This window comes from Eutrigla gurnardus (genome assembly GCF_963514095.1).
Source record: "Eutrigla gurnardus genome assembly, chromosome: 2".
Taxonomy (NCBI): domain Eukaryota; kingdom Metazoa; phylum Chordata; class Actinopteri; order Perciformes; family Triglidae; genus Eutrigla; species Eutrigla gurnardus.
In genome coordinates this window covers 6,802,278-6,829,537 of record NC_139916.1, presented here as the reverse complement: position 1 = coordinate 6,829,537, position 27,260 = coordinate 6,802,278, and the positions used below count along the sequence as shown (strand labels likewise).

The 27,260-nt window shown below is 42.5% G+C and overlaps 1 protein-coding gene across 1 annotated transcript; it reads left to right on the top strand.

Moving 5' to 3' along the window:
• The first annotated feature begins 7 nt into the window (after window positions 1–7).
• On the top strand, window positions 8–27,260 carry grm2b (glutamate receptor, metabotropic 2b). Its single transcript, XM_084034890.1, has 6 exons — window positions 8–476; window positions 5,168–5,792; window positions 19,310–20,147; window positions 20,692–21,755; window positions 24,884–25,076; window positions 26,619–27,260. Exons 2-6 carry the CDS (start codon window positions 5,286–5,288, stop codon window positions 26,690–26,692), a joined length of 2,676 nt encoding a protein of 891 aa, XP_083891016.1. The 5' UTR covers window positions 8–476; window positions 5,168–5,285; the 3' UTR covers window positions 26,693–27,260.

The following is a 27,260-nucleotide window of genomic DNA, read 5'->3' as shown; positions in this document are numbered from 1 at the left end:
TCGTTCATTCTAGCGGCGGAGCTGCAACCGCGCGATTCCTCAACAGCTCTTTGCTTTCAAGTCGATTTGATTCGCGTCCCGAAGAGAAGCGACTATAAATAGGAAATGTGAAAAACAAAAAAGTGCAATCCCGTATTCACTCACTTGACTCCGAGTCGGAGTCACGCAGGAGAATCCGTCGCGCGTCTTCACTGTGGACGCGACCGGACACGCGAGCACATGGGCGGTGGGCTGCGTCGCTCCGCGCTCTTAGACCCGCTGCGCACACGGTGACTGGCGGGCGCAAGTTGGAGGGCACCGAGAGGAGTTTGGTACCGACTTGAACACTTTTCAGAACCAAGGACAGATCCGAGCCGCTGCCTGGCACACGGGCTCAAAGTGAACCACATCTGGACTCCCATGAAGCGCTGCGTGTTGTCGGCTCGTGGACCAGAGACCTGCAGATCTACCCGACCAGACGCATCCAATACAAGCAGGTAAGAAATGAACAGTTCATAAGTTTGCTTTCCACATAGGGATGTTTTTGTTTGCATGTAACCTTGATAGAAATCACTTTATTCCTATATTTTAACCGGTGCGCCTTTTTCCTCTATTTTCTCCTTATAATTAGATTCGACCACATTTCCCACAACCTCAACGTGGCGACCATTAAATCCATTATAATGATCAGTTGATTTCCTTTCCCCCAACACGTCTCCTTTACTGCACTTAAATCTCATAAACCAGCGAATATTCACAGCATCCGAACTTTATTATAAGACCACCCAACAGCCGAGTGCGTCTGCGTAAATCTCGGGATTAAGTTGGTTTCCCACTTTACACGATCGAATATTCAGCACACACACACTCACACAATTGCATAATCTAATATTTTCTCGAACCAATTAGAGCTTTTTTTTTGTTTTCAGCCCCTAAACACTGTAATTGTGTCCTGCTAATTGGGTTGTTTTCATTTATTTATTTATTTTTCCCCCCATTTATTCATCTAAGCATTTAGTAAAGACTGATTTGGCCTCGGACATATCCATAATCACGTGCATAAATATTGTCAATGGATCAGACAGGATGTTATAGCAGTGGGATTTCTCTTCGATACAGGAGGAGACAGTGATAGTAGATGGGTGTCGGTTACAGTTATTCCACCACCACCACCACGTCAGAATGTGAATATATTTCACAGAGGGAACCTGTTAGTCTCACTCTCACATCTGCACTTTGTGTCAGTGTGTTATTCACACACGCCAAGTTTCCTCCAGAAGAAACATGCAGGTGAGATTTATTCACGGTGAAATCATCTGTCGTTTCATAGAGCCGAACAGGTTGACTGATTTCCCACGTGTCCTATTTGTGACGAAGCCATGCACTTGATCCATGTTCAGATTTGACAATCTAGCCGACTGCTGGTCACGACAGAAGCATCCTAATTCCTTCAGCTGACAAGTCCAGGTGGAGGGATAAACCGAGTCCCCGCTGGAGATGATATCATGATGGAAATCATTAGTGGTGGCTGCTGTCATTTTTCTTCTTCTTCTTCTTCTTCTTCTTCTTCTTCTTCTTCTTCTTCTTCTTCTTCTTCTTCTTCTTTCTAAATTCCACTAGCAGTAAATATTTAGGTCTAGTTCCAGTCTCTCAGAGGATCATTAAAGGTCATCATGTTAAATGGCACAGGTGATTTGTCTTGCGATGAAAATCTGTTGTGTCATATAACATGAAAAGAAAATCCATCTCGTGGACGTTTGCCATAATGAGCACCAAAAATGCCACTGTCGTAAATTATCGGCCCAATATTTGAGATGGATCTCATGGGACCGGTGCTGCGTTTACGCTCCTATGACTCAACGGGCTCAGTGATTCATTAAATGTCATGTACATTCAAGTATTCAACAGAAAAGGCCGTGTGCAGAAGAAACCCAAGGGCAAAGCCTGAATGCTTGGAGGGATGTTCCTAAAAGGATCATTAATAACATTATAATGCATCACAGCATTAAATAACACATTGAATAGCTGTTAGCATTGTCTATAGTTGTGTGCCATTTAAAGGCATTCTGCAGTGAGTCGTTGCACAGACGTCGTACTTGGAAAAGACAATAAGGAACGGTGTTCTCAAAACCATCTCGTCGGCGAAATCCTCTCCGTGCCGGGCAGGAGCAGTAATGCGTTAGCTGATGGTTCAAAGCTGACTGCCTTTTCTTTTTGAACTTGCCTTTCAGAGGGAATATTGTGCTCAGACATCTGGGGGAGCGAGTGTGTGTCTCTCTCTCAGTGTGAGCGCGACAGCCGTTTCTACATCAGAATGCTTTTAATGAGGCGACCGAGGCCTTAAAGGTGCTACTTTTGCAACTATAAGCAGCGCCCGATGTGAGGCGATATCACTGCCCCGCGTCTAATAAGCGTTTCCGGGGGGATCCGGGGGGGACGGCTGCATTTCACGTCCACTTCAGCCCTCTCCAGCATTTATTTGCACTCCTTAACGGTTCTTAGAGGCTCTCCTGGACCTCCAGCCTAACTTTGACCCAGTTTGCATAGCCCTGCTTAATTGGCTGTTCCTTACTGCACCATTAATTCAAACGGTGTCCTAGCCGCCGCCACCAGAACGCCCCGATCGGCTCCAACGGGGAAGCACAGAGGAGCAATTAGACTCTTGATGTTGAACTCTTCCAAGTTACTTTCTCACCTTGACGCTAATAATAGGCCAAAACGTGGCGTAGCACTATCAAACACCTGCACCTGCAAGACGCACCAGCAGCTCTGAGACCCGTTTTGACATGAGGTCGGTGCGTCATTCGGGTTTTCCCGCCCACAGTCTGATGTCATATCTAACGGAGAGACATTCTGCATTCATTGCACTTTTTCCCTTCCTGGTTTTCTCCGTTTTTTGTTGCATGTTACACACAGAGACACACACGGTAATAGATTTGGACACCTACAAGCGTCTGCAAGTGACACGTTTTTATGTTATGCTACAATGTCAGTGACGGTGTCACTAATGAGCTCCCTGCGGTTTGTTAAACAACAGGGGAGTTGCATCACGTTGTATGGTCGGAAATGACTGACAAGCTCAACTTGGATTTGAAAAAAGGAGAAAACACACTAACAGACCATTTCTGATGACGTGTCACCTATGCATCCCCGTGCTTTTATTTTCTACGAGAAAGGAGACGTCAGAAATAGTATCGAGCATGCTGCGAGTTACGAGTTATTAAAAGTCTCTTTGTAAAGACGGCTTACATCAATCTGTTTATTACCCCGTGGGTTTGATGTATGTGGTGAATGGAGCGATGAAGGAGCACTATTGGCTTCCTCTCTCTGAGAGCGCCGCGATTGAAGCTGCCCACCTCCCTAATCAGACATCACAACGTCTCCAGGTGAGGCCTTAAACCTGTAACCTCCACATGCCAGGAATCTATATTAGCATACATGTCTCGCTGCCCACTTCCTTCCAGTCCAACCCTTATTTATTTATTTTTTTTACTCACCATGTTTCCATGGCAACCCCAGCCATTGAGGAGAACCACCATCGATGTAATATCTCAGTTGTAGGCTTGCAAAATACGCTTCATTTGAGAGGCGCCTTAAATATCTATAAATGTTTGATGTGGTCACTCGGCCGCGTTTGTCTTTCAGATAAAACTGCAGTGATTATATTTCAGACTAGAATCACAGAGAGCGCTCGGCTGAAATTATCTGATTCACTTCAAAAAGTAACTCATGAGATTCGTAGCCCAATTTCAGCCTGAAAGGTTTGTACTGTAATATCGTTATCTGTCTGTAAGATTTCTATAGATCACATTAGGTCCAGAAAAAGTTCAGAAAATCGATAAAAACAGTAAGAAAAAAAAAAAAACACCCGCAAAGAGAGTTTAGAGATAAAGTGGCTGCTTTGACACTGCGTTATGGCTTGGGTTGACTGTTTCATGTGTTTTAATAACCCCGTGGGCGAAAAGCTGAGAGTATGAGATTAACGGCACGATTGATAAACAGTGACAACATGCTGTGAGTTTGTGTTAGTAACGAACAATTTGAGACATGTGGTTGTGTTATTATTATTTTTATAGCTCGTTTCATTAGTTAAACTGTATTTTTCAAAATGTCTTGGATGGATGGATGCTGGATGGATGGATGTTGGAAGGATGGATGGATGTTGGATGGATGGATGATGGATGGGTGGATGGATGTTGGAAGGATGGATGGATGTTGGATGGATGGATGGATGTTGGATGATGGAAGGATGGATCTTGGATAGATGGATGGATGGATGGATGGATGGATGGATGGATGGATGGATGTTGGATAGATGGATAGATGGATAGATGGATGGATGTTGGAAGGATGGATAGATATATAGATGGATGGATAGATGGATGGATGGATGTTGGAAGGATGGATAGATATATAGATGGATGGATAGATGGATGGATGGATGTTGGAAGGATGGATAGATATATAGATGGATGGATAGATGGATGGATGGATGGATGTTGGAAGGATGGATAGATATATAGATGGATGGATAGATGGATGGATGGATGTTGGAAGGATGGATAGATATATAGATGGATGGATAGATGGATGGATGGATGTTGGATGGACAGATGGATGGATGGATGGATGTTAGATAGATGGATGGATGGATGGATGGATGGATGGATGGATGTTGGATAGATGGATGGATGGATGGATGGATAGATAGATAGATAGATAATAGATGGATCATGGATCGATGGATGGATGTTGGATAGATGGATGGATGGATGTTGGATAGATGAATGGATGGATGTTGGATAGATGGATGGATGGATGTTGGATAGATGGATGGATGGATGTTGGATAGATGGATAGATGGATAGATGGATGGATGTTGGATAGATGGATAGCCGGATGGATGGATGGATGTTGGATAGATGGATAGCCGGATGGATGGATGGATGGATGGATGGATGGATGGATGTTGGATAGATGGATAGATGGATAGATGGATGGATGTTGGATAGATGGATAGCCGGATGGATGGATGGATGGATGGATGTTGGATAGCCGGATGGATGGATGTTGGATAGATGGATAGATGGATGGATGTTGGATAGATGGATGGATAGCCGGATGGATGGATGGATGGCGCTTCATGCTTTATTAACTGTGTAATCAGATTTGACTTTCATTCCCTCAGGAAGAATCAAACATGCTGCACCAGCTGAGAGAAGCCTTGAAGGTGATCCGCCTCCAGCCTCTGTGAAGCTCCGCCCCTCTCTGCTTCGGCCAGCTGAACGCTGCTCCCTGACGCCGCCATGCTGCGTGTAGGACCCTGCTCCAGGTCGTTGGCCAATTCTGCCCATTATTGGCCTCTCCGCATGCTCCTGCTGGAGCTGCTGATACCGGGAGTCCTGCCCAACATCTCCAGATTACCCCCCGCCAAACGTGAGATCATCATGGACGGGGACCTGGTGATCGGAGGCCTGTTCCCAGTCCACCAGAAAGGGGACGGGACCGAGGACTGTGGGAAGATCAACCAGGAGAGGGGGATCCAGAGACTGGAAGCCATGCTGCTGGCGCTCGATGAGATTAACTCCAGCGATCGGGTCCTTCCCGGACTCCAGCTGGGGGCCCACATCCTGGACACCTGCTCGAAGGACACGTATGCCCTGGAGCAGTCTCTAGACTTCGTCAGGGCCTCCCTCACCAAGGTCCACGATCCAGGCTTCATCTGCCCAGACGGCTCCAGGCCCGTCCAAAACGAGGTCCCGCTCGCCATCTCTGGGGTGATTGGAGGATCGTACAGTGACGTTTCCATTCAGGTAAATGAACAGCTATTACTCACCTATTTTTCATTGGGTTTTTCAGAATCCAATACTCACATTCTTGTCTAGCACTATTGATTTCCATGTAATTCCCCGTATCCACTCTGAACCCATCTAACAGCATCCGATTAGATCGCAGGAAAGAACCATGAAGAACTAACGCTGCTGCATACATAAGCTACGTGGAGGTGAACGAAAAATGAATTACAATATGCAAAACATGCACGTTGGAAATTACAGATGGGGAATGCAAATGGAATTATGTTTGGAGAAGAGTTTATTATGACTTGTTCAGGAATCAAAACTCAAACTTTAGGACTTACTTGTGACTTGTGAAAACAATGACTTGGTTTCACCTCAACTGCATTTGCCTGGTTTTGGTTTTGTACCTAATTTCAGCAAATATTTTTGATGAATTTAAAGTATTTAGCAAATATTTTGCTGCTTGTTCCTCACAGACAAGCCACACTTTCCTCTTGATACTCGACGATGGATAAGAAAAACCCACATACTTGAATCACATCTCTCACTTTCTCACACCCTTTCCACTTCCACAAAAAACAGACAATTACCCAAAATCCCTTGCTTCTCTGAGTTTTTCCGAGCCGGAGCTCTGAGCTCGGGCTGAAGTCAGAATCCACCTGTGAGGATTCTGTTTGAAGCATCAACATTCACACAGAAGGATTCCTCACTTTGTCAGAGAGAGATTAAGCTCTATGTATTAATTTGTAGCAAAGCTTTGGAACAGTAAACTCTATGCATATTAAGATCAATATTATAAAGTGTGCCTAATGCTTTAGTCACAGAGACTTAATTTGCTTTCAGATAATTGCAGTACACCATTTTTTTTCAGCTCATACGTTTAGTGATTGGTTGACTAGTTGCTTATTATTAAAGCTTATGGAAATTTGCTGTTTTCAAAACATATTATTAGATGTTGCAAAAACATTGTTCCATCCGCCTGGACGGCCATCTTCCCCGCTCCTCCTGGGGAGCCCTGAGGCCCATGGCCACGCGATATATAAGCTCCTCACCCTGTTTCCCAGGCTGAGCACCACCACCCTCCCAGGGAAGCTCATTTCCGTATCTTCTTCTTTTTGTGCCAAATTGGTCTGATTTGATATAAATGGCCGTGTCTGAAGTACAATAATTACATCTTTTCCACCTTTTCAATTTCACAAAAGCTTATTTTATTTTTTGCCTCCAGCCCTTCCACACCCACGACTATTGATGGTTGCCTGGTGATGTCACGGACCCTGCTTCTTAACTTATTGTGACATCACACTGAGGGACACTTCAGAGCGGCTTGTTGGTTAAACAATGAGGATTTACCACCGCATGTTCTTCCGAAACAACCCTCTTAAAAACACAGAGGATGGCGTGCAGGTGGTCGAGTGGTCAGAGGTCATGCCATGTACCCATGTACGTAGCCGACCCTGGTTCAAATCCCGGCCGGAGCTCCTTAGCTGCATGTCACATCCCCCTCTCTCTCCCATGTTTCCTCTTTGTCCACTGCTAAATAAAAGGAGTCTATGCCAGAAATATATATATAAAAAAAGAAACACAGAGGCTATCACGTTTGCTGGTTGTTTATATCAAAGGTCAGAGCCGAGGGAGACGATGTGTTGCGTGCGGCAGTTACACACACACAGTATGACTAATGTTGGAATTTTTCACACATGACATACATTAAGCATCACATGAATATTTTATATTACACCTGGAACTCCCGATGACTGAATCACTGCTTATGAATATGCAGCGGTGTTTATGCAGGCTAATCGGTGGACACGCTATTGTGCGACGAAGCTGCTTTGCATTTCAAACCACTGAGTTTAAGACTTTGGGCCATCGGGGTAAATGTAGACGCAATGATGCTGATGAATGTTTCCCAACAGAGAGATGGAGGGTATTTATTGACCGATTATTGGTGGAGATTATGTGGCAAAATGTATTTTAGTCTATAAATAACATATGGAATGATAAAAAAACTGTAATTGATCCCAATTTGCCCGATAAGACACACAGGCTGAAGCCACAGCTCATTATTTCTGTGCACATTTACCAAGCTCTCAGGCATTAAGTCCTTGTGTCACACTCATATTCAACTATTAAAAACTTTTCTTTGGGTGGCCATATTTTCAAACCACATTTATGCACATGTATATCTATGTGCTTATGCACGCACCATGAGTGTGCTATTGCATAATTGCTTTCTGGCCGTCTTAAAATTATCTTTTAAATTTTTGCCACCAGTGTGTGAGCATTTCATTATACCAACAACATACTGATGTTTTTAAATTGGGTTAGGTCATAATGAGTGGGACAGAAAATGATAAGCATCTGCAAGCGCTGGAAACAAATATAATATTATTGCTGTATTATTACTTCCTGGACAAACCGGAACGTCTGGTCACCGTATCAAATACACCATCTATTTTTTTGTTGTTGTTTTTACCATTTTCCTCATATTTCTTTCAAATCATGTACCTAGCTCTCATTTCAAACGTAATATTTATCTGCCAAATAGTTAGATGAGAAGTCGGAGAAGTAATAAGACATTAACAGTCGGATGTAAGAGTAGTATTGATCTTCTCAATTAACTCTTGGAAAGAAAGCAAATACATTTTTTTCCCGAAAATGTCCAAACTACTCCTTTGAAGCACTTTGAATCCTTTGTGATAGTGTTTTTCTTTATACACGACATATCTTCATAAGACTTCAAAACCAAATATTTTATAAATCTCCTTTTTTAAGTATGAGAATTAGATGAGTAATTCATTTATAATACCACACAGTGAGTATATGGGAAGCACCGACTATTTGAATGCTGCAGCCTCTTTGACTGTGATTCTCTTGTTAAACTTGGCCTAGAGTCTGCAGTGATGAATGGAGAAAACCTCCACAGACAAAAAACAGTCAGTCAGGCTGCACGGAGGATGTCCACCTGACCATGTTGGAATTATTTAGAGCCCCTCATAAACACCACTCTTTGAAAGAAGTGGATCATATGGATCTCCTGTAACATTCATGATGCGTTGGCAAAAGAACAGCATGTTTTGAAGAAGCAGGAGAAGGACTGTGTGTGTGTATCGCCCTGTGAATAAGTCTTCAGCGACCACACAGTCACAAAAAGGAAGCTCGCTGCTGCTTTTCAGGGTTTTGTATGAATTTGAATACATACCTCTACTGTCACTGTGCTCAACAGCCTCTTTGTTGGCGCCCCCTTCACTTCCTGGGCGCTACAACGAATGGAGCCGTGAGAGCGGCGAGGAGCCTGCGGTGGGATTCTTTTCAGAGGTCACTGGTTTACACAGTCCCTATTTATCCCAGAAAATCACTTGTGTGGGGATGAGGAGCATTATACGTGTGAGCAGGACGAGCGCCAGGGATGGAACGATGAGAGGAGCTGCTTTTCCCATCTGTGGGGTGCATCTCCGTTGGCTGGCAGGGACGCGGTGGCAGCGGCGGCGGCGGCATCCACCTGCGTGTGGAGAGGAGGCCGACGCCGCCTTCTGCGACTAGAGGCCGAGGACAGGATGTGGGAAAGATGGTGGGAGACGAGCCAGTTTCTCCTCAGCCTTCGGAAAAGGATTCTTTGATAATTAGCCCAGCAATATTTTTAGGAGGCTTTCATCATCTTCTTTCCCAATCTGGTGGATGTCGTGCTTCCTGGAGTCTTGTTTAAGATTGTGCAAACAGTGTTTATTGCCATCTGGGATGTTAGATATACGATGAAAGATGAGTCAGTGCTACCAGCCTACACGTTTTACCATAATGAAAAAAATAACAATGAAACCATTCTGAACTCTGCGAAAATCTTCAAATTCACCAGCCTCTACACTTTCACAGAGAGATTAAATCTGCAACATATTTGTCAACATATTACTTTTAGTGCTAATCCACACACATGAACACAAAGACAACAAATCAAGTAAATCTGTGCTAATAATCGCTAAAATAAGATTAGATAATCGCAGGACAGTTTAACTGCTTGTCTCTATGGAATACGGCACAATGAATGAGCCGTTCTCCCTTCAGATGATAGTGGAGATGATGAGATAGGAGCCACAAAATGTAATATCCTTAAACACACACAATAAAAAATAAAAAAAAACACCCACCCCATCATTTCAAACACTCTCTGTCAGACCCGAGGGATGTCCCTCAACAATTTTGGGTTCCATATCCGTCCTGCCATGTATTGATATTTCATATTTTTTTGTTTGTGAAGGTTTATTAAGTCTGTTTATGTGTTTTGCCGAGGAAGAGGGCTCAATTTTGTTTTTCCATCTTCACAGAGTATAACTTCTAAAGGGTCTTGTTTATTATGTGATGTTATGGCTGAATCCCGTCCTCGTCTCCTCTCCTGTTTTTTTGAACTGGGAATTTTAGCACGTTGGGAGAACGCAGCTCCCTAATTAGCACATCGGCACATCATTCAGAGTGAAGGGAAACGCCGTAACGACTGGAAGGTTGGTCAGAGTCGGGACCCACGCGATCAATAATATTGCCAGCCTGTCAATTTCCAGATGCACTTCCCTTCATCTTGTCTTTTCTCGGAGCTGTTTTCTTTTCCTCTACACGGTATCACAGGAATAAATTATTGCTCAGAACCTGTGGCTGTTACTTGGAACGGTTTGCGATAGGAACAACTCAGGGTTTCAATAATGGTGAAGAATGACTGAACTTCTAAAGTTGATTCCAGCTAGCTAGAGGCTAGAAGTGATATTTCACTGGTTCGAGCTAAGCAGATGATAAAGAGGAACATTTTTCTTCGACGCATCGTTATGCTTGAGAAAAGGTCGCTCTGGTGGTGAGCATTGTTTTGCTGGTGGGAGGGAGCAATAGATATGAAGTTTAATGTGAAGGATTGTCTCCTCCTGAAATAGCACATGCAACACATTTCTTCCTGCTGCTGCTGCGTTGCCAGCTTTGGAATGTGAAGTCGCAGCTCTGACCCACAGACATGAATATATGCAGTGTGATCTTATGTCTGTTTGCATGTGCTGAATATCATATCCGTTTAGGCCTTTGTTACGTGTGCTTCTGTGTTCAAATTTAGACCAAATATGACTTTAAAACTGTGTGATTGCCCATTTCTTCAAGTCCAAACATATTGCAGCTCCCATTGTGCCAGCTCTGTCTCATAGAAATTACGTTTTTTTTTACTTTTTCACAAGATCCTGACAGGAGGGGTCTGTGTGGTAGGGCTGTCTGAATGTAGAGTGATAATAATGATGCCCTATATAGTGGACTGAAAGTATCCCACATCTACTTTTCATCCTGAAAAGTATTTTAAAACCTAGTACCGGTAGGTACTGGACTGATGAGAGTAGACAGCAGCGCAATGGAGTTGTGTTGCTAAAATTAAATATTTAATGTGTAATGTAAATAATATATTTAATGTGAGCAGAGCAGCACATCACAACACATACGGCCATAAAGTACTTTTATTTATTTAGTTATCTATTGGCCCCACATTGACATTGAACGGCTCCATCCGTTCTAACCCTTCACAATAAAAGCCCTGGAACAACTGCTTACCAGGGCAACTTAAATTCACTCACAGCATTTTGATAAGAGGCAACTCACCAAAATGGCTTATAATATGTATTTAGTCCAATATGCCAGTATTTATTATGGACTGTTGATCTGATGCAGTGACATTCTGCTTTTCGTCATTCATCCTCTACATATTCCTCTACATAGTCCTCTACGTAGTCCTCTACATAGTCCTCTACATATTCCTCTACATATTCCTCTACATAGTCCTCTACGTAGTCCTCTACATAGTCCTCTACATAGTCTTCTACATATACCTCTACATATTCCTCTACATAGTCCTCTACATAGTCCTCTACATATTCCTCTACGTAGTCCTCTACATATTCCTCCACATAGTCCTCTACATATTCCTCTATATAGTCCTCTACATATTCCTTTACATAGTCCTCTACATAGTCCTCTACATAGTCCTCTACATATTCCTCTATATAGTCCTCTACATATTCCTTTACATAGTCCTCTACATAGTCCTCTACATATACCTCTACATATTCCTCTACATAGTCCTCTACATAGTCCTCTACATATTCCTCTACATAGTCCTCTACATATTCCTCCACATAGTCCTCTACATATTCCTCTATATAGTCCTCTACATATTCCTTTACATAGTCCTCTACATATTCCTCTACATAGTCCTCTACCTAGTCCTCTACATATTCCTCTACATAGTCCTCTACATATACCTCTACATATTCCTCTACATAGTCCTCTACATATACCACTACATATACCTCTACATAGTCCTCTACATAGTCCTCTACATATACCTCTACATAGTCCTCCACATAGTCCTCTACATATTCCTCTATATATTCCTCTACATAGTCCTCTACATATTCCTCTATATAGTCCTCTACATATACCACTACATATACCTCTACATAGTCCTCTACATATTCCTCTACATAGTCCTCTACATATACCTCTACATAGTCCTCTACATAGTCCTCTATATAGTCCTCTACATAGTCCTCTACATATTCCTCTATATAGTCCTCTACATAGTCCTCTACATATACCTCTACATATACCTCTACATAGTCCTCTACATATACCTCTACATATTCCTCTACATAGTCCTCTACATATACCACTACATATACCTCTACATAGTCCTCTACATATTCCTCTACATAGTCCTCTACATATACCTCTACATAGTCCTCTACATAGTCCTCTATATAGTCCTCTACATAGTCCTCTACATATTCCTCTATATAGTCCTCTACATAGTCCTCTACATATACCTCTACATAGTCCTCTACATAGTCCTCTACATATACCTCTACATAGTCCTCTACATATTCGTCTATATAGTCCTCTACATAGTCCTCTATATAGTCCTCTACATGGTCCTCTCCATATTCCTCTACATATTCCTCTATATAGTCCTCTACATAGTCCTCTACATAGTCCTCTACATAGTCCTCTAGTCCTCTACATATTCCTCTATATAGTCCTCTACATTGTCCTCTATATAGTCCTCTACATAGTCCTCTACATATTCCTCTATATAGTCCTCTACATAGTCCTCTACATATTCCTCTATATAGTCCTCTACATAGTCCTCTACATATTCTTCTACATAGTCCTCTACATATTCCTCTATATAGTCCTCTACATAGTCCTCTACATATTCCTCTACATAGTCCTCTACATAGTCTTCTATATAGTCCTCTACATAGAAGTGAGTAGGGAGCAGAGAACGAGTTATTCTGGACACGACCAAGGAGACGGACTAGCAGCGATGGTTTTACTCTGCTGACAGTGAGATGAGCTGAAGAGGAACTTACTGAGATATCGGTTGGCATAAGCTAATGCAAACAAGGCAAACGCACAAGAGGTTGGCAGCTTTGTGAAGTTGTTTCCAATTTGGAAGAATCGGCCTTGGACTTGGAGCCGCACTGAATCACAGTAGAGAGCTTCGTACTCGGTGATTGGGTTCAAGAGGAGAAAAATACGTCCAGATGGACGAGCACAGAAAAGGCCTCTTTAGTTTAAGATGCACGTTTAATTAAGTCACACTGCTGTTCTGCTGTATCTTAGTGTTTATATCTTATTCCAATTAGCCATTTATCATTTTATATATATATATATATATATATATATATATATATATATATATATATAACAAAGGAGACACTCAGATAACAACACACACAGAGGGAGAGCGACTGCTCAGCGTTACTCCATAATATCTTTACATAGCAAATAGTTGTATGCTGCTATATTAATGCTCTGAATGTTATATATTGTACACACAACTGTGTACTCAAGTACAACCATATTAATTAATATCCTCAATACATAGTTTGCGTGCCGTTACATGTGCACACTATTGGACGTCCTTATGAAAACAGCCCTATGATGCACTCAGTACATTCATTTTTGTATCCAAGGTGTCTTTGCTGTTAATTGCAACAGTCATATTTCACTCACTCACCATGTGCATCATTTCTATTATGCATAACGTGTATTTCTGAACCCTCGGTAAGTGACATGGCTGCTGTACATCCTGAACTTTGACTCTGCGTGCCATCTACTGTATCTACTGTAGGGCTCAACTTGACAGGGACCTCGGGGACATACAGATGGACTTTCCATGTTGGAAAAAAAAAATCATGACACATGAGTAAGAGATTCCAGCTGTCCCATATCTTTCCTCTGTGCCTGCAATCCCATAACTCTGCTCCTCATAATGCATCTTATTATCATCACATCATCAAACTACACTACAGCTTCATAAGTCTAAATTCTAAATGTTGTCTTTTTTTAGTGATTATATTACGATGATAATGATAGAACCCACACTGACACAAATATGCCATATTTATGACTTTATTCATGTTTAGATATTGCAGTTAAGACTCTCAGTAAAGTGCTCAACACTGCAAAGCGGTAAACACGAAGCTCACATTATATATTGTTCCTGTGCTGTTTACATTTGTTTGAAGCTTTTGTCACAAAGGGGAGATGGAGAACCGGTGCTAAACGTGAGGGAGAACGCTATGGGAGATGCAAATACCATCCTTGGAAACATTTCCCCGTGGCCATAAAATAAGCGCATCTCTTTATTTGAAGATTCCCTCCAGGCATATTTGAAGACAGTGAAAAATGCTCCGCTTTGAATAATAATTTGTGTGTGGTATGCTGTGAAAACGTGAACATCATTAAAACTACATCACCTCTACTTCTCCCTCGTTGTAAAATCCTGAATCTATGAATATGCAAATGTTCTTCATTTATCTGCTGGACGCAAGTATTGCTTCACTTAAAAGTCTAATCTCAGCAAACCACGGTGGGTTACTTAGCGAGTTGTGATGTCACATGATTTCTCGTGTCAAACATAGCACATACACTATTCTGCATAGGGTTAGGCAAGGAGATATTATTTACAGTATTTCAACAACAAGACAATTCAAAGGGCATTGCATGAGACATGAAAAGGCATTAAAACCAGATCTAAGAGACAAGCGAGACATTATAATAAGACATTGATGGGATTTTAAATGGTAACATTTTTTGATAAAATAGAATAAACAGTTAAAATGCAGTGTGGGATGTGAATAAATAATTCTAAATGTCATTTAATGTGTCCTTGTTGACATATGAAGACCATGATTCTGCATTTTTGCAGTTGTATTATTTGTGTATGAAATATTATGCTTTGTGTATCAAAGAGCATGTTCTATATCACTGCAAAGTTTATATATGTATGTCATACAAATACTTTGTAAGGAAGCATTATAGAAAAACAATCGGTTTAATTCATTAATCTACTAAATAATAGAACCAAAACAAGAACGAAACCTGCATAATGTGCTGCCATAATCATTGTGATATATTAGATATAACCTGTAATACTAATGAGGTCATTCATCTAATTAATGCAATGATTTGCAAAACATATTTTGCTGTTTATAATTATCCTCGCTGAACTAATGGACACTATTCAAATTATTTCTACATCTTAAAAGAGCAATCGTTTAAAAAAAGTTTACTTTAGTTAGTTAATATGAAAATATATGCGAGAGACATAATCGGACCTTCGTATAAAGCTGCGGTGTGAATTTGCCTCTGTTGTGTATTATCTTCCCTGGTCCGAGATACAGTGCCACATTTGGGATCCAGATCAGTGGACCGTGAGGGGCACCTAATTGGTGCCTCAAAATACTGCAGTTGCGATCCAAACAGGCTGAAGTGGGTTCAGACTAGAGTACAGCTTGGAGTTCTCGGTATGTATTGATTATATTTAAGGTTAGTGGAAGTCTTAAATAAATTACCATCAGTCAAAGTGTTTGCGAGGAGGCTTCTTGCATACTGCCATCTAGTGGCAGGACTGAACTAAAACGGCATTTGAAGAGTTTCCGACGTGTTTCCGAGTGAAACGGACCGGTGGGGCGCAACTTTGTGAGGAATTTGATCGTTCAAAAGATTAGCTCACGACCTTCTCGAACTCGGATTGATTACGGATGTCATGGTTTTATTGTACTAGCTGACGTAAGTGCGTGTAGTATTTTGTTAAACAAGAAGAAAATGACATTGGATTTTCATATACAAATAAATACGTTTTCAGTATGTTTTGTTAAATAGTTGCACTATATGACCCGGGATGTGATCTAAAACAGTTAAAAGGGCATTTTTCATTTCAGCTCAACTTTAAAGCTATGGTGTACGATTTGGAATAAAAAAAATCCATTCAGTCTATCAGCTGTAGGCCTGCATAGAAATTGACCAATGGGAGCCATTGCTCCAGAAGGCTCCAATCCCCTCGTCCCCTCCCACTCCGCCTCGTCAAATCATGGATCACTGAGGGGAGGGGTTTGGTTGGGGGGGGATGCTTTTTTCAAATCTGTCTCAGAGGCTCAACTGATTTTCAGTATGTAGACGATTTAATTAAGAAATAAAATGTAAGTTTGTGGAGTCTCATGCGAAGACAGAACAAATTTACAGTATGATTCTCCTGAGCCGGTATCCTTCTGTGGCTGTGTTCTCACTTGACTTTTGGATGGAGAGAGCTGGAGGGAAATACCACATGAGGGGGAACAGACGCTTACTGTCACACACTCCAGTAGCATCCTGAAAGGTGCGCTGTCAAGCTTCTCCAAGAATCGATTGATGAAGGCCAAAAAAGCCTGTCTGAAAATCCTGCAAAGAGGAAACTACCTTATTATTATGCAAGTGTGACAGACTGACTCGGTGTGGCCGCTTGATGTTATCCTTCTGCATATTTAATGCTGTATATATATCTCAGGCCCCCTCACACATGAACAGCGTAAATCACGTCTCTCGTTGGGTAATTTGATGAGACCTCTGCCCTATATTCTGCTGTAAACAGGGGAGAGGACTACTGCCGGGTGCAGTGCGCTTGTCTAAATGCATCATATTTACTCCATTCATCCCCTCAAGAGCTCGTTGTGTGCCTGTGTTTCCTGCTGGCTCTCATCTCTGGGGCCTTTTAGCTCAAGGAGGTTAAGCACACGGCCGCCCGCAGATCAGGGTTAATGTCAGTAATTTCTGGGGCAAAACGGAGCCAGAGAAAATGTTTGCATATTCATTCTTAAGTCATCTCCTCTGTTTATCTCAGTCCTGTAATGTTTGCTTACAAATGCTTCACTTAAGTCCGGCAATGAAAAACAAATCAATGAAAAGGGTGACCGTGTCAGGAGAAGGGAATCGTTCCATCAGAGAAGAAAAGTCTTTGAAGGAAGGAAAAAGTGAAAGTAAAATGCTCACAATGAATAAAAGATGCTGATATTAAATGTGGAACATGTTCAACCTCTTAGTTTAACAGTTAAATAACAGTTGAATAAGATATTGTGATAAAGGATTTTTTGTTGTTTTACTTTATTAATTATTACATGATTATTTTATCATCTGTTCTTGAATTAGATCTGTTTGTGTTCGTATTTTAATCAATTTGTTATTTTTCTTGTTCGATTATTATATGATATTATCTAAATAGAACTAAATACAATGTTGTTTGGGCAGTTGGAGCTTCTTGTAGAGGAGCCTGTGGCTTAAGATAACATAAAATATTTTACTTTTTTCATATTATTCCCTTTTTTTAAGTTCAGCATCTTAACTAGCTAACATTAGTCACTTGGCCAATACATCTGAGGCTTATAGGAATCATTAGTTTGGTCATAAAACAAGATATTGGACAAATAAAAAAATGACCTGATGGTGGAACCAGTTATTAAAATTCACCTCCTGGGGTGGCACCACATCCATCCAATAGGTTTTATTATTATTATTTCATTTATTTATTAATATTTCAGCCTGAATCAATCTAATGGACCAACATAGCACCTTGTATGACTAAAAGAAGGTTGTTGAGCAACATGTCCGGGCTTGCACCACATGCAGAAATCTGTGCTTCAAGTATAAACTTGTGTTTTCTAAAATCACAGAATGGATTTATTGCTGTGTTTAAGTTCTTGTGGGTCGGAATGAGAAAGCTGTACCAGGGAATGGCACTTTTAATAGGAGGTAGCGACTGTGGAGGGTTCCAATTACATCCGTGGGGATGTCATTGTTTGGAAAGCCTCCGGGCAAAATATGATCCCCGAGGGAGGAGGCGGTGGAATGGAAGCTTAGTTATGGGTATACACTCATCATCACTGCGTCTCATGAGGAATCCTGCAAAAAGCGACAAGTTTCACCAGCTCTCTGTCATAGTTAGCTCTCAAAGGCCGTGTGGCAAAAATAATTGCCATGATTTAATGTTACTCTGACAAAATCACTTCAGCTGGCTCGTGTCCAACATGGACGCCTCGCTGAGTTTTCAGTCAAACATTATCATCCACCCCTGTGGCTGAACTCAAGTATCATCTCGGGAATATATATATATATATATATCTGTGCATATATATATATACACATCAGCATCTCATTAAAAGCGTCCTGAGTATCCAAAATATGCTATATAAGTCTTAGAATTATAATGAATTAATATATTTATATATCATAACTTAACTGGCAGAATCTGTGAGGAGACTTTAATGACGTGACAGAATGAATTTGACTCTGGGGGGATGAATTGATACATTTCTTATCTCTATTCTATCACACTCCCTGTGAAAGGATTTGTGGCTCCAGCTGCCGGTGATGTGGATCTCTGACAGAGTAAACAGTTTGAGACAGAGGAACACTGAATCGCTGCTCTTTCCACTGCTAGTCTCTTCCACAGAGCTCAAACACATCAGACAGCAGCGCTGCCCTTTCAACGGCTCCACTTCACCTACAGACCAGATGGAGATCTACCAGCTGGATAAAAAAAAAAAAAAAGCTTTAACAAGACTTGAGGGATTTGAAGTGTAGCACTGCAGCACTTTTTTGGGAGAAGTTGGTATTAAGAAGTTTTATCACAATTACATTCAGAGATCTTGAATTTCCTCACGAGGAAAAATACGACTTTACCACATTCATAATTGTTGGCTATCATGGCGCCATTTAAACCATCAGAATGTTGTAACATTCAATTATCAATTGTTATGCTTGTTAACCGCACAAGCAACTGCACCGCTCTGTTAAAGTGGTTATAATATTTTTAGAATTACAATGGATAAAATGACTTGACTTGCACTGAAAAACCCACAGATAATTGTTCCCCTCAGCTCTACAGAGCTCTATAATCTCTCCGAGGCTGTTGTAATTGTAATTGTATTTATTTAAACAGGGACAGTGCACTAAACACATTAGTCTTATAGAAAACAAGGAGAGATGCTTTGCACCAGGTTTGAGCAAAGTTGCTATTTTCCACCTCTAGTCCCGGGACCTAAAGAGTATAAAAAACCTCCATCCTAACATTTTACAATCATCATCAAGTTCTGCTAAGCATTCTAATGTTCATACCTTTTAGGGACCTTTTATGCATGCCATGCTTCTGCCATGCTTCCTCCATACTATAAAAGTGACCGGCTATCCTTCTCGTTCTCCAGGTGGCGAATCTCCTGCGATTGTTCCAGATCCCTCAGATCAGCTACGCCTCCACCAGCTCAAAGCTCAGCGACAAGAGCCGCTACGACTACTTTGCCCGCACCGTGCCCCCGGACTTCTACCAGGCCAAGGCCATAGTGGAGATCCTCAACTACTTCAACTGGACCTACGTGTCGACGGTGGCGTCGGAGGGCGACTACGGCGAGACTGGCATCGACGCCTTCCAGCAGGAGGCGCGCACTCGCCAAATCTGCATCGCCACCTCGGCCAAGGTGAGCCGCTCCATGAACCGCCAGGGCTACGACAACGTGATCCGCGCCCTGCAGCAGAAGTCCAACGCCAGGGTGGTCATCCTGTTCACCCGCAGCGAGGACGCCCGCGAGCTGCTGGTCGCCGCCGCCCGCATGAACGCCACCTTCATTTGGGTGGCGAGCGACGGATGGGGAGCGCAGGAGAGCGTGGTGAGGGGCAGCGAGACGGCGGCAGACAGGGCTTTCACCATCGAGCTGGCCTCCTACCCGATTAGGGAGTTCGAAGACTACTTCACCAAGCTGAACCCCTACACCAACACGAGGAACCCGTGGTTCAAAGAGTTCTGGGAGCACCGCTTCGGCTGCAGCCTCCAGGAACCGGGCTGCAGCGATCACAGCCTGCGAGACGGGACCTTTGAGCAGGAGTCCAAGATCATGTTCGTGGTGAACGCAGTCTACGCCATGGCCTACGCTCTGCACAACATGAGGCAAGCCGTGTGCTCCAACACCACCAAGGTCTGTGACGCCATGAAACCGGGCAACGGCAAACGGTTCTACAAGGAGTTCATCTTGAAGACCAAATTTGAAGGTAAACACGGGAATGAAGGCGAACGTAGACGAAAGGTTTCACCGGAACACAAATGAGTGTTTCATGTGTCTTTAAATAGCTGATGGTGGGATTTAAGAAATGGTTTCAATGTCACGAACGTACAGGTCACTGGATTAAGACATCACATGATTTCTACTTCAGCACTTGAGAGGGCTTTTTAATGAGTCAATTAGCAAACATAATGAATTAATTAGCATGGACGAATTAATGGGAGGAGAACCCATCGAGTACATACTATTCTGAGAATATTGGATATTGGCTGAATGAATGTTCAAATTCGACAGGAAACCACTATGTTGTGTGAAGCTATTTACATCTATGATGTAATTTTAATGTTTTTGAGGCCTTACTGAAAATAAAAGTGGAATGGAGAGTAGCATTAGTGTTAACCATGTATCATACTTCAGGTAAATACACATATATATATATAAAATACACAAATAGGAAACCATTTGTTCCAGAAGGAGTAAATAACGAAATGAATTGTACTCTATTTATAGTTTCCTTGTAATTGTGCTTCCAGCTCCGTTCAGACCCGTTGACACGCAGAACATGGTGCGCTTTGACTCTTTCGGCGACAGCATCAGCCGCTACAACATCTTTCATTACCGCAAAGAACACGGGAAGTTCGTGTACAGGAAGGTCGGCTACTGGGATCAGAACCTGACACTGAACACCACCCTGGTGCCCTGGCGTGACCTCGTACATCCCACCTCCCAGTGCAGCGACCCCTGCAGGAAGAACGAGGTGAAGAGCATGCAGCCCGGAGACGTGTGCTGCTGGATCTGCATCCCCTGTCAGCCCTACCAGTACCTGCAGGACGAGTTCACCTGTGCCGACTGCAGCTTCGGCCAGTGGCCCCTGGGCAACTTGACCGGCTGCTACGATCTGCCTGAAGAATACATCCGGTGGGAGGACGCGTGGGCCATCGGACCCGCCACCATCTCCTGCCTCGGCATACTGTGTACTCTGTCGGTGGTGGGCCTGTTCTTCAAGCACAACGAGACACCCGTGGTCAAAGCTAGCGGACGTGAACTCTCCTACATCCTCCTGCTGGGAGTGCTGATGTGCTACCTCATGACCTTCATCTACATCGCCAAGCCGTCCACCGCCGTCTGCACCCTACGCCGACTGGGCCTCGGCACCTCCTTCGCGGTGTGCTACTCCGCCCTCCTCACCAAGACCAACCGCATCGCCCGCATCTTCAGCGGGGTGAAGGACGGAGCCCAGAGGCCGCGCTTCATCAGCCCCGCCTCCCAGGTGGCCATCTGCGGCGCCCTCATCTCCTGCCAGCTGCTGGTGGCCGTCATCTGGCTGCTGGTGGAGGTGCCGGGGGTCCGGAAGGAGGTGGGCCCCGAGCGGAGGAACGTGGTCACCCTCAAGTGCAGCAGCAGGGACTCCAGCATGCTCATGTCACTCACCTACAACTGCGTCCTGATCATCCTCTGCACCGTCTACGCGTTCAAGACGCGGAAGTGCCCCGAGAACTTCAACGAGGCCAAGTTCATCGGGTTCACCATGTACACCACCTGCATCATCTGGCTCGCTTTCCAGCCCATCTTCTACGTCACCGCCAGCGACTACAGGGTAACTATCCAGCAACATTGTTTATTTAAATCATGTGAATTGTACGACGGCGTATAAAAAACGGAGCCGAGAGAGGGGGGAAAAAGTGGCAAATTTACGAGTTTATTAAAATGCTAACAACCACCATTTATGCTAGCTAACTTCCCATGAATGTATGCATTTATATATTTTCTAATTAATATATCACAACGTGTGACAACGCCTTAGGTTGATGGCTGTTAATGCTTATTGTTGGTTTTATTTATATGGCTCAAATTGTCATCTTATGGGTGTTTATAGATCAGGCGTTTGGGCTAAGATGCTAGCGGTAGCATTCACTTGTTGTCATGGCAACGGCAAACACGTGGTGTTAGCGGAACCAAGTAAATGGTTTATATCAGCTATATATATATATATATTTATCAAGTGGCAAATTTGCTAGTTTATAATGTCGCAAATTATCGAGTTTATAAAGTGGCAAATTTGCGACTCATTTTCTCAGAATATTGCCCCCTTTTCTCTGCTCCGTTTTTTTTTTCTCCCTATAGTGGCCCTAAAACACCGTTGTATAATTGCGTATAAGTATTATTGTAAAGTATATTCCTAGAAACCGGAATAATGTAAACAAAGTCTATAAATGACGATCCCTCGTGTGTTTATCCTTCCTAAAGAAGAAGGTGTCACTTTCACATTCCATTTGATCACCGTTACCCAGACTCATGAAAGAGCCGGCTTTCATCTCGTGCAGCTGAAGGATCTTTCAAGACGAGAACAAAGACTCGGGGGAGGCGGGCCGGGCTGGAGTATACTCGATGGAAATAATTAGCGGCAGCCTAATTGATTCATTGAATCGTGGCACAACTAAATGCTTAATGACACATGTCAAAGTGCAAACAATTTTTTGGGGAGATTTATTACAGTTGTGCTAAAATCACATAGATGCTATATAGTGAACTCGTCTATCGTGGTTTAAATAATTGTAAGGACGTGGAGGGCTGGCTCGTTTAGTGTCACTGCCTCCTGTAATAGAGGGAATACAACATATCTGCTGCAGTGTTGTCACAAGGGGATAAAGTTTTGCAGCGTTTACACAAATGCCAGCGGCTGCGTTTTTCCCTGCATCTCAAATGACATAACGAATGGGCTGAATATTCATAAATATTACTGGACTTGTTTAAAGATGCTGTAGTAGGCTAAAAACATTTGCATATACATTTTTATGTTCCCCAAGTAGAAAAAGCCGCGAGAAAAAAAAGATTGTATTTATCCATGCCGTGTGAAGTAAGAAGAGAAAACGGGCTCGAAGCTGACAGACCATGTAAGTTATGAGCACCAGCACCTCAGGCAGACTCAAGGCTCCTGCCACAGCATTTGGTGGGGTGTGCAACGAGGACTTTGTTGTGCAAACAGATGGGGGGTGGGGGGGGATCACAAATGCTTTGTATCATCATGGGGTACCTCAGGCTTTTCATGTCCGTAGTGATCTGCCTTCCCCGGCACCCGAACCGTGAACCCAAAACCTTTACCTTCCCTGATCCCCCCCAGTGGGTTTTCATGATGAGACCGGTTGAGCATTGTAGGATATCCAGCCTTGTACTGGAGGAGCAGCAGTAATTGAAAGAATGAGAGGTTTGGCACCGCAACAGAGACCTAGATGCTTTGGTTCTGTGTGACACCAATAATAATGGCTGTGGATTCAGATGCCACATTACAAATTAGGTTTGGATAGCGCAGAAATATTCTAATGAGACTCGCCTCCTTGCCCCGGTGAATCCCGATGAGCTCGACGTTTCACAGACGGATACGGATATCATCTTCAGAAACACGCTATATTTCAACTCTTCACATGGGCATTTTATTTTTCGGATACTTTCTGTATTTTTAAAACAGGTTTTGAAAAGTGAAAGTAAATTAAAAATACGGAATCATAAAAGTCTAAAAGTGTGAAAATAATTGATAAAATGCTCTTATATTCAAATTAAAGTGCCAACATCTGTTGAAAAACGAGAAAGAAATCTATTTGAAAGCATAAAACAAATAACTCAAATACGATAAAGAGTGTTTAAAGGCGTTGAGCATTAAATAAAGTTAAGTGTGTAACCTCATTCTCTTTGCTGTCTGTTTTAAAGTAAGAACAGAAGGGTTGGCACGGTGCTGCAGTGTGTCCTACTGGTGCTCCATAATTAGTTTTATAAAGAACTGTTAAATGGAAACAGCTTTATGGGGGAACGAGATAAGGAGCTGCAAGCAAAAAAGACAAGTGAAGTAATAAACCCTGCGGTGTTGGCGGCATTTTCACCAGTTATTTTCTCTTTAGACCAGAATTTAAATTGATGAGTATTTGCATACTTCTGCAGTGTGTTTAGAAGGGATTTCACTTCATGCTGCGGTTCTGCAAATAGCAGTTCCTTGACTGCGGGGGTAACCAGTGGGGTGGGATGAGATGCTGCTCTGGAAGATGACCCCAGCAGTCAGCTCACATTAGCAGCTGAAATATGACTAACAAGGCCCTGACTTCCCAGGACAGCCAGCTGTGTGCTTGTTCCACATTCACCCTGCCCTCGTCTCCGTGCCCACAGAGACACGCAATTAGAAACGTTGATCATTGAAAATGTCACTCTCGGACACATAATTGAAAACACTAGAATTACAACTTTCCGCAAATTTCGGACAAATCCTGTAAAATTAGAACATTTCAAAGTGATTAAATTCAGTGAAAGTGCCATATGTGTTTTTATTCCCGTGGAAACGGATCAAACCAGTCAAAGTTAGGGTTAAGACACACCCCCTTATTAATGCAGGAGACTCTAACAAGGTGAAGTTTGATTATTCATTTCATTCATGTGGTGGAATGTGGTGAGGGATTAGCATGTAGAAAGATGAATAACTTGAAGATCATTATGTGGCTCTCGTGTTACGCTAGCTGAGAGAAGAAGGAGAGGTGTTTTTCATGATGAAAGATGAACATATCATAGCATAGTATAGTATATTTTTGACAGGGAGGTTGGTTCAATAATATTGTAGAGAGAGAGAGACAGAGAGAGAGAGAGAGAGAGAGCAGACGCCAGGTGGCTTTTGAGCAAACTTCATTCGTCCTTTTGAAGACTAAAAAAGAGGAAATCCACATCTCCCCCCTCCCCCCCTCACAGGTGCAGACCACCACCATGTGCATCTCCGTCAGTCTGAGTGGTTCGGTGGTTCTCGGCTGCCTCTTTGCCCCCAAAGTTCACATCATCCTGTTTCAGCCCCAGAAAAACGTGGCGTCACTGAGAGTCACGGCCAACCGCTTCAGTGCCACAGTGTCGGCTTCTGCCTCGGCTCCCAGCTCCAGCTACTCTAAAGGTACAAGCAGCCACTCACTCACTCACTGCTCTATTTAGTACTGTAACCATGGCAATGATGGATCCTGCTGGAAATCACAAAACTTATATCCTAGATTTTCTTTGCAATTTCATCTGCAAAAACAGTTTACCTTTCAAAAATAGAAGTAATAACAATGCAATCAGCAAGATAATTGTAATATGTTGTACTTTATAAAACCAAAAAACTGATTAGGTGTCAGTTTGGTAAAGCAATTAAAATCCAGTCATTACGTTTCTATTCATATTAGATAAGTACGTTTTAGATAAAGCTCATTAATTACGTGACGACTAATTCACAGTGCAAGCTTCATAAATAAACACAGATGCATTATGTTTCCATAGTGCACTGAGTGTAAATTACACTTATTTAGAGCTCAAACTGCTTTTAATGTTTAAAGGTTTATTGCAAGTTTGACTTATTGCTTTATGGACTCAAGACATCTGGAAGTATTTAGAGCTTTTACTAAAACTACTAACTACTCAATTACAAGTAAAATCCTTCCTCTTAAGTAAAAGTACCAAAGTATTATATTGTCGTATTATGCTCATGATGATGAGTAAGTAGCATGTTACTGTTGTGGCTGAAGCTAATTGTAACTGCATGTAGTACTGGTGAGTAGTTTAACCTGGAACAATGTCATGTTTTATCGGCTGATTTTATGTTTTCGTTTTGTATCTTTGTTAAAGTGGCAGTCTGTAAGATTTGAGTTACGTTGCTTCTAGCGGCCTCTCTGGCGGTAGTTGGAACTACAGGTGAGCCTCTGGGACTCATCTCCCTCATCCAACAGTGTCGACTGTCTCTCATCTGCATGATGCCTTCAAATGCTCCAAAAAAGGAGGTCCGTCGATTTCCCTCCTTGGCGGTCACTTTGCTTCTTGATGACTATCCTTCTTCATTTCCACTAGTTTTGTTTCTTTTTCATGGACTGGAAGTTGAATGGTCTCTTTCTCTGCCCGTTGATCCTCCATTGTGAGTCAGCAGTAATGAAATCTACCTGGTCAAACACTTTAGACTAGAGGGAGCCTGACTGAGCGGTTGGAAGTTACTGATTTCTGATTACAATGAGACGCAGGATATGCTTCCCGTGAGTAGCTCCACCTGCAGACCACCCGCTGCTGACTGACGCAAAACGCGTCACTAATTTTAAATTCTGCGCAGAATGAATGTCGTCACAGATGACACATCAAGCAGCAAGTACCATCACTTTCATTAGTGGGTCACATGACCAATCACCATTATTTTAACTCACTCTTTGATAGATAGGAACTTAAAAGACATTTAAATAGATGGAAATGTTACGGACTGCCACTTTAATATGTAACAATAAGAGGATTTCACCCAAAAATGTGCTTCAGTACAAACTGCCATTATTGGACTGGTAGAAGAAGCAAACTTAAAGCAGCACAAACATATATAGAGCCTGTGAGTCCATTTCCTTTTGCTCTCTGGTCCGCTGTTGTGTTTCCTAACAGTGGAGAACAACCGTCTGCCTGGGTAACAACACTGTTTCCCCTCTCCCAGGATCAGCCTCTAACTACGTGCCAGCAGTTTGTAATGGCCGCGAGGTGGTGGATTCCACAACATCCTCTTTGTGAAAAAAGAAAAGAAGCTTCCTCTCTCAGCTCAAGAGACCATCGCATCGTTCTTCATCCCACCATCCAGCGGGCTGCAGAGATACAAGTGTGTCTGGGAAGACTGTGAAAGTGGAAAAGGGTCAACTCTTAACTGTGAAAAGCGTAATGATGTTCCTAAAGCGAGCGGTATGTATTAATTGTAAAGTCTTTATAGATTTAATATGCTGTGATCTCCTTGGTTTACAGATGTAGATGTGATTAAATGCACCGTGCCTTGTCCTAAAGAGTCTTGTTGTCAAATGGGTGGTTGTGAAGCAATAGTGTTAAAAAAACAAAAGGCTGTTCTTATCTTGTCCTGACAGTGCTGTGAATATATCCAAATGTTGTAGACACAAAAAAAAGAAGCTATTAAATAAATGTAGCCCTCCTGTTCTACAAACTATGTGACTAACCTTCGTGAACGCGATGAAAAAAGTAGGCAACTAGACTATATAAAGGGCGTGTGTTGATGTATACTGGTATAACAGTGTGTGCTTTCCTGTAATTTTTGTAAATAAAATGTTTTTTTTAATATTAAACAATTAAATAC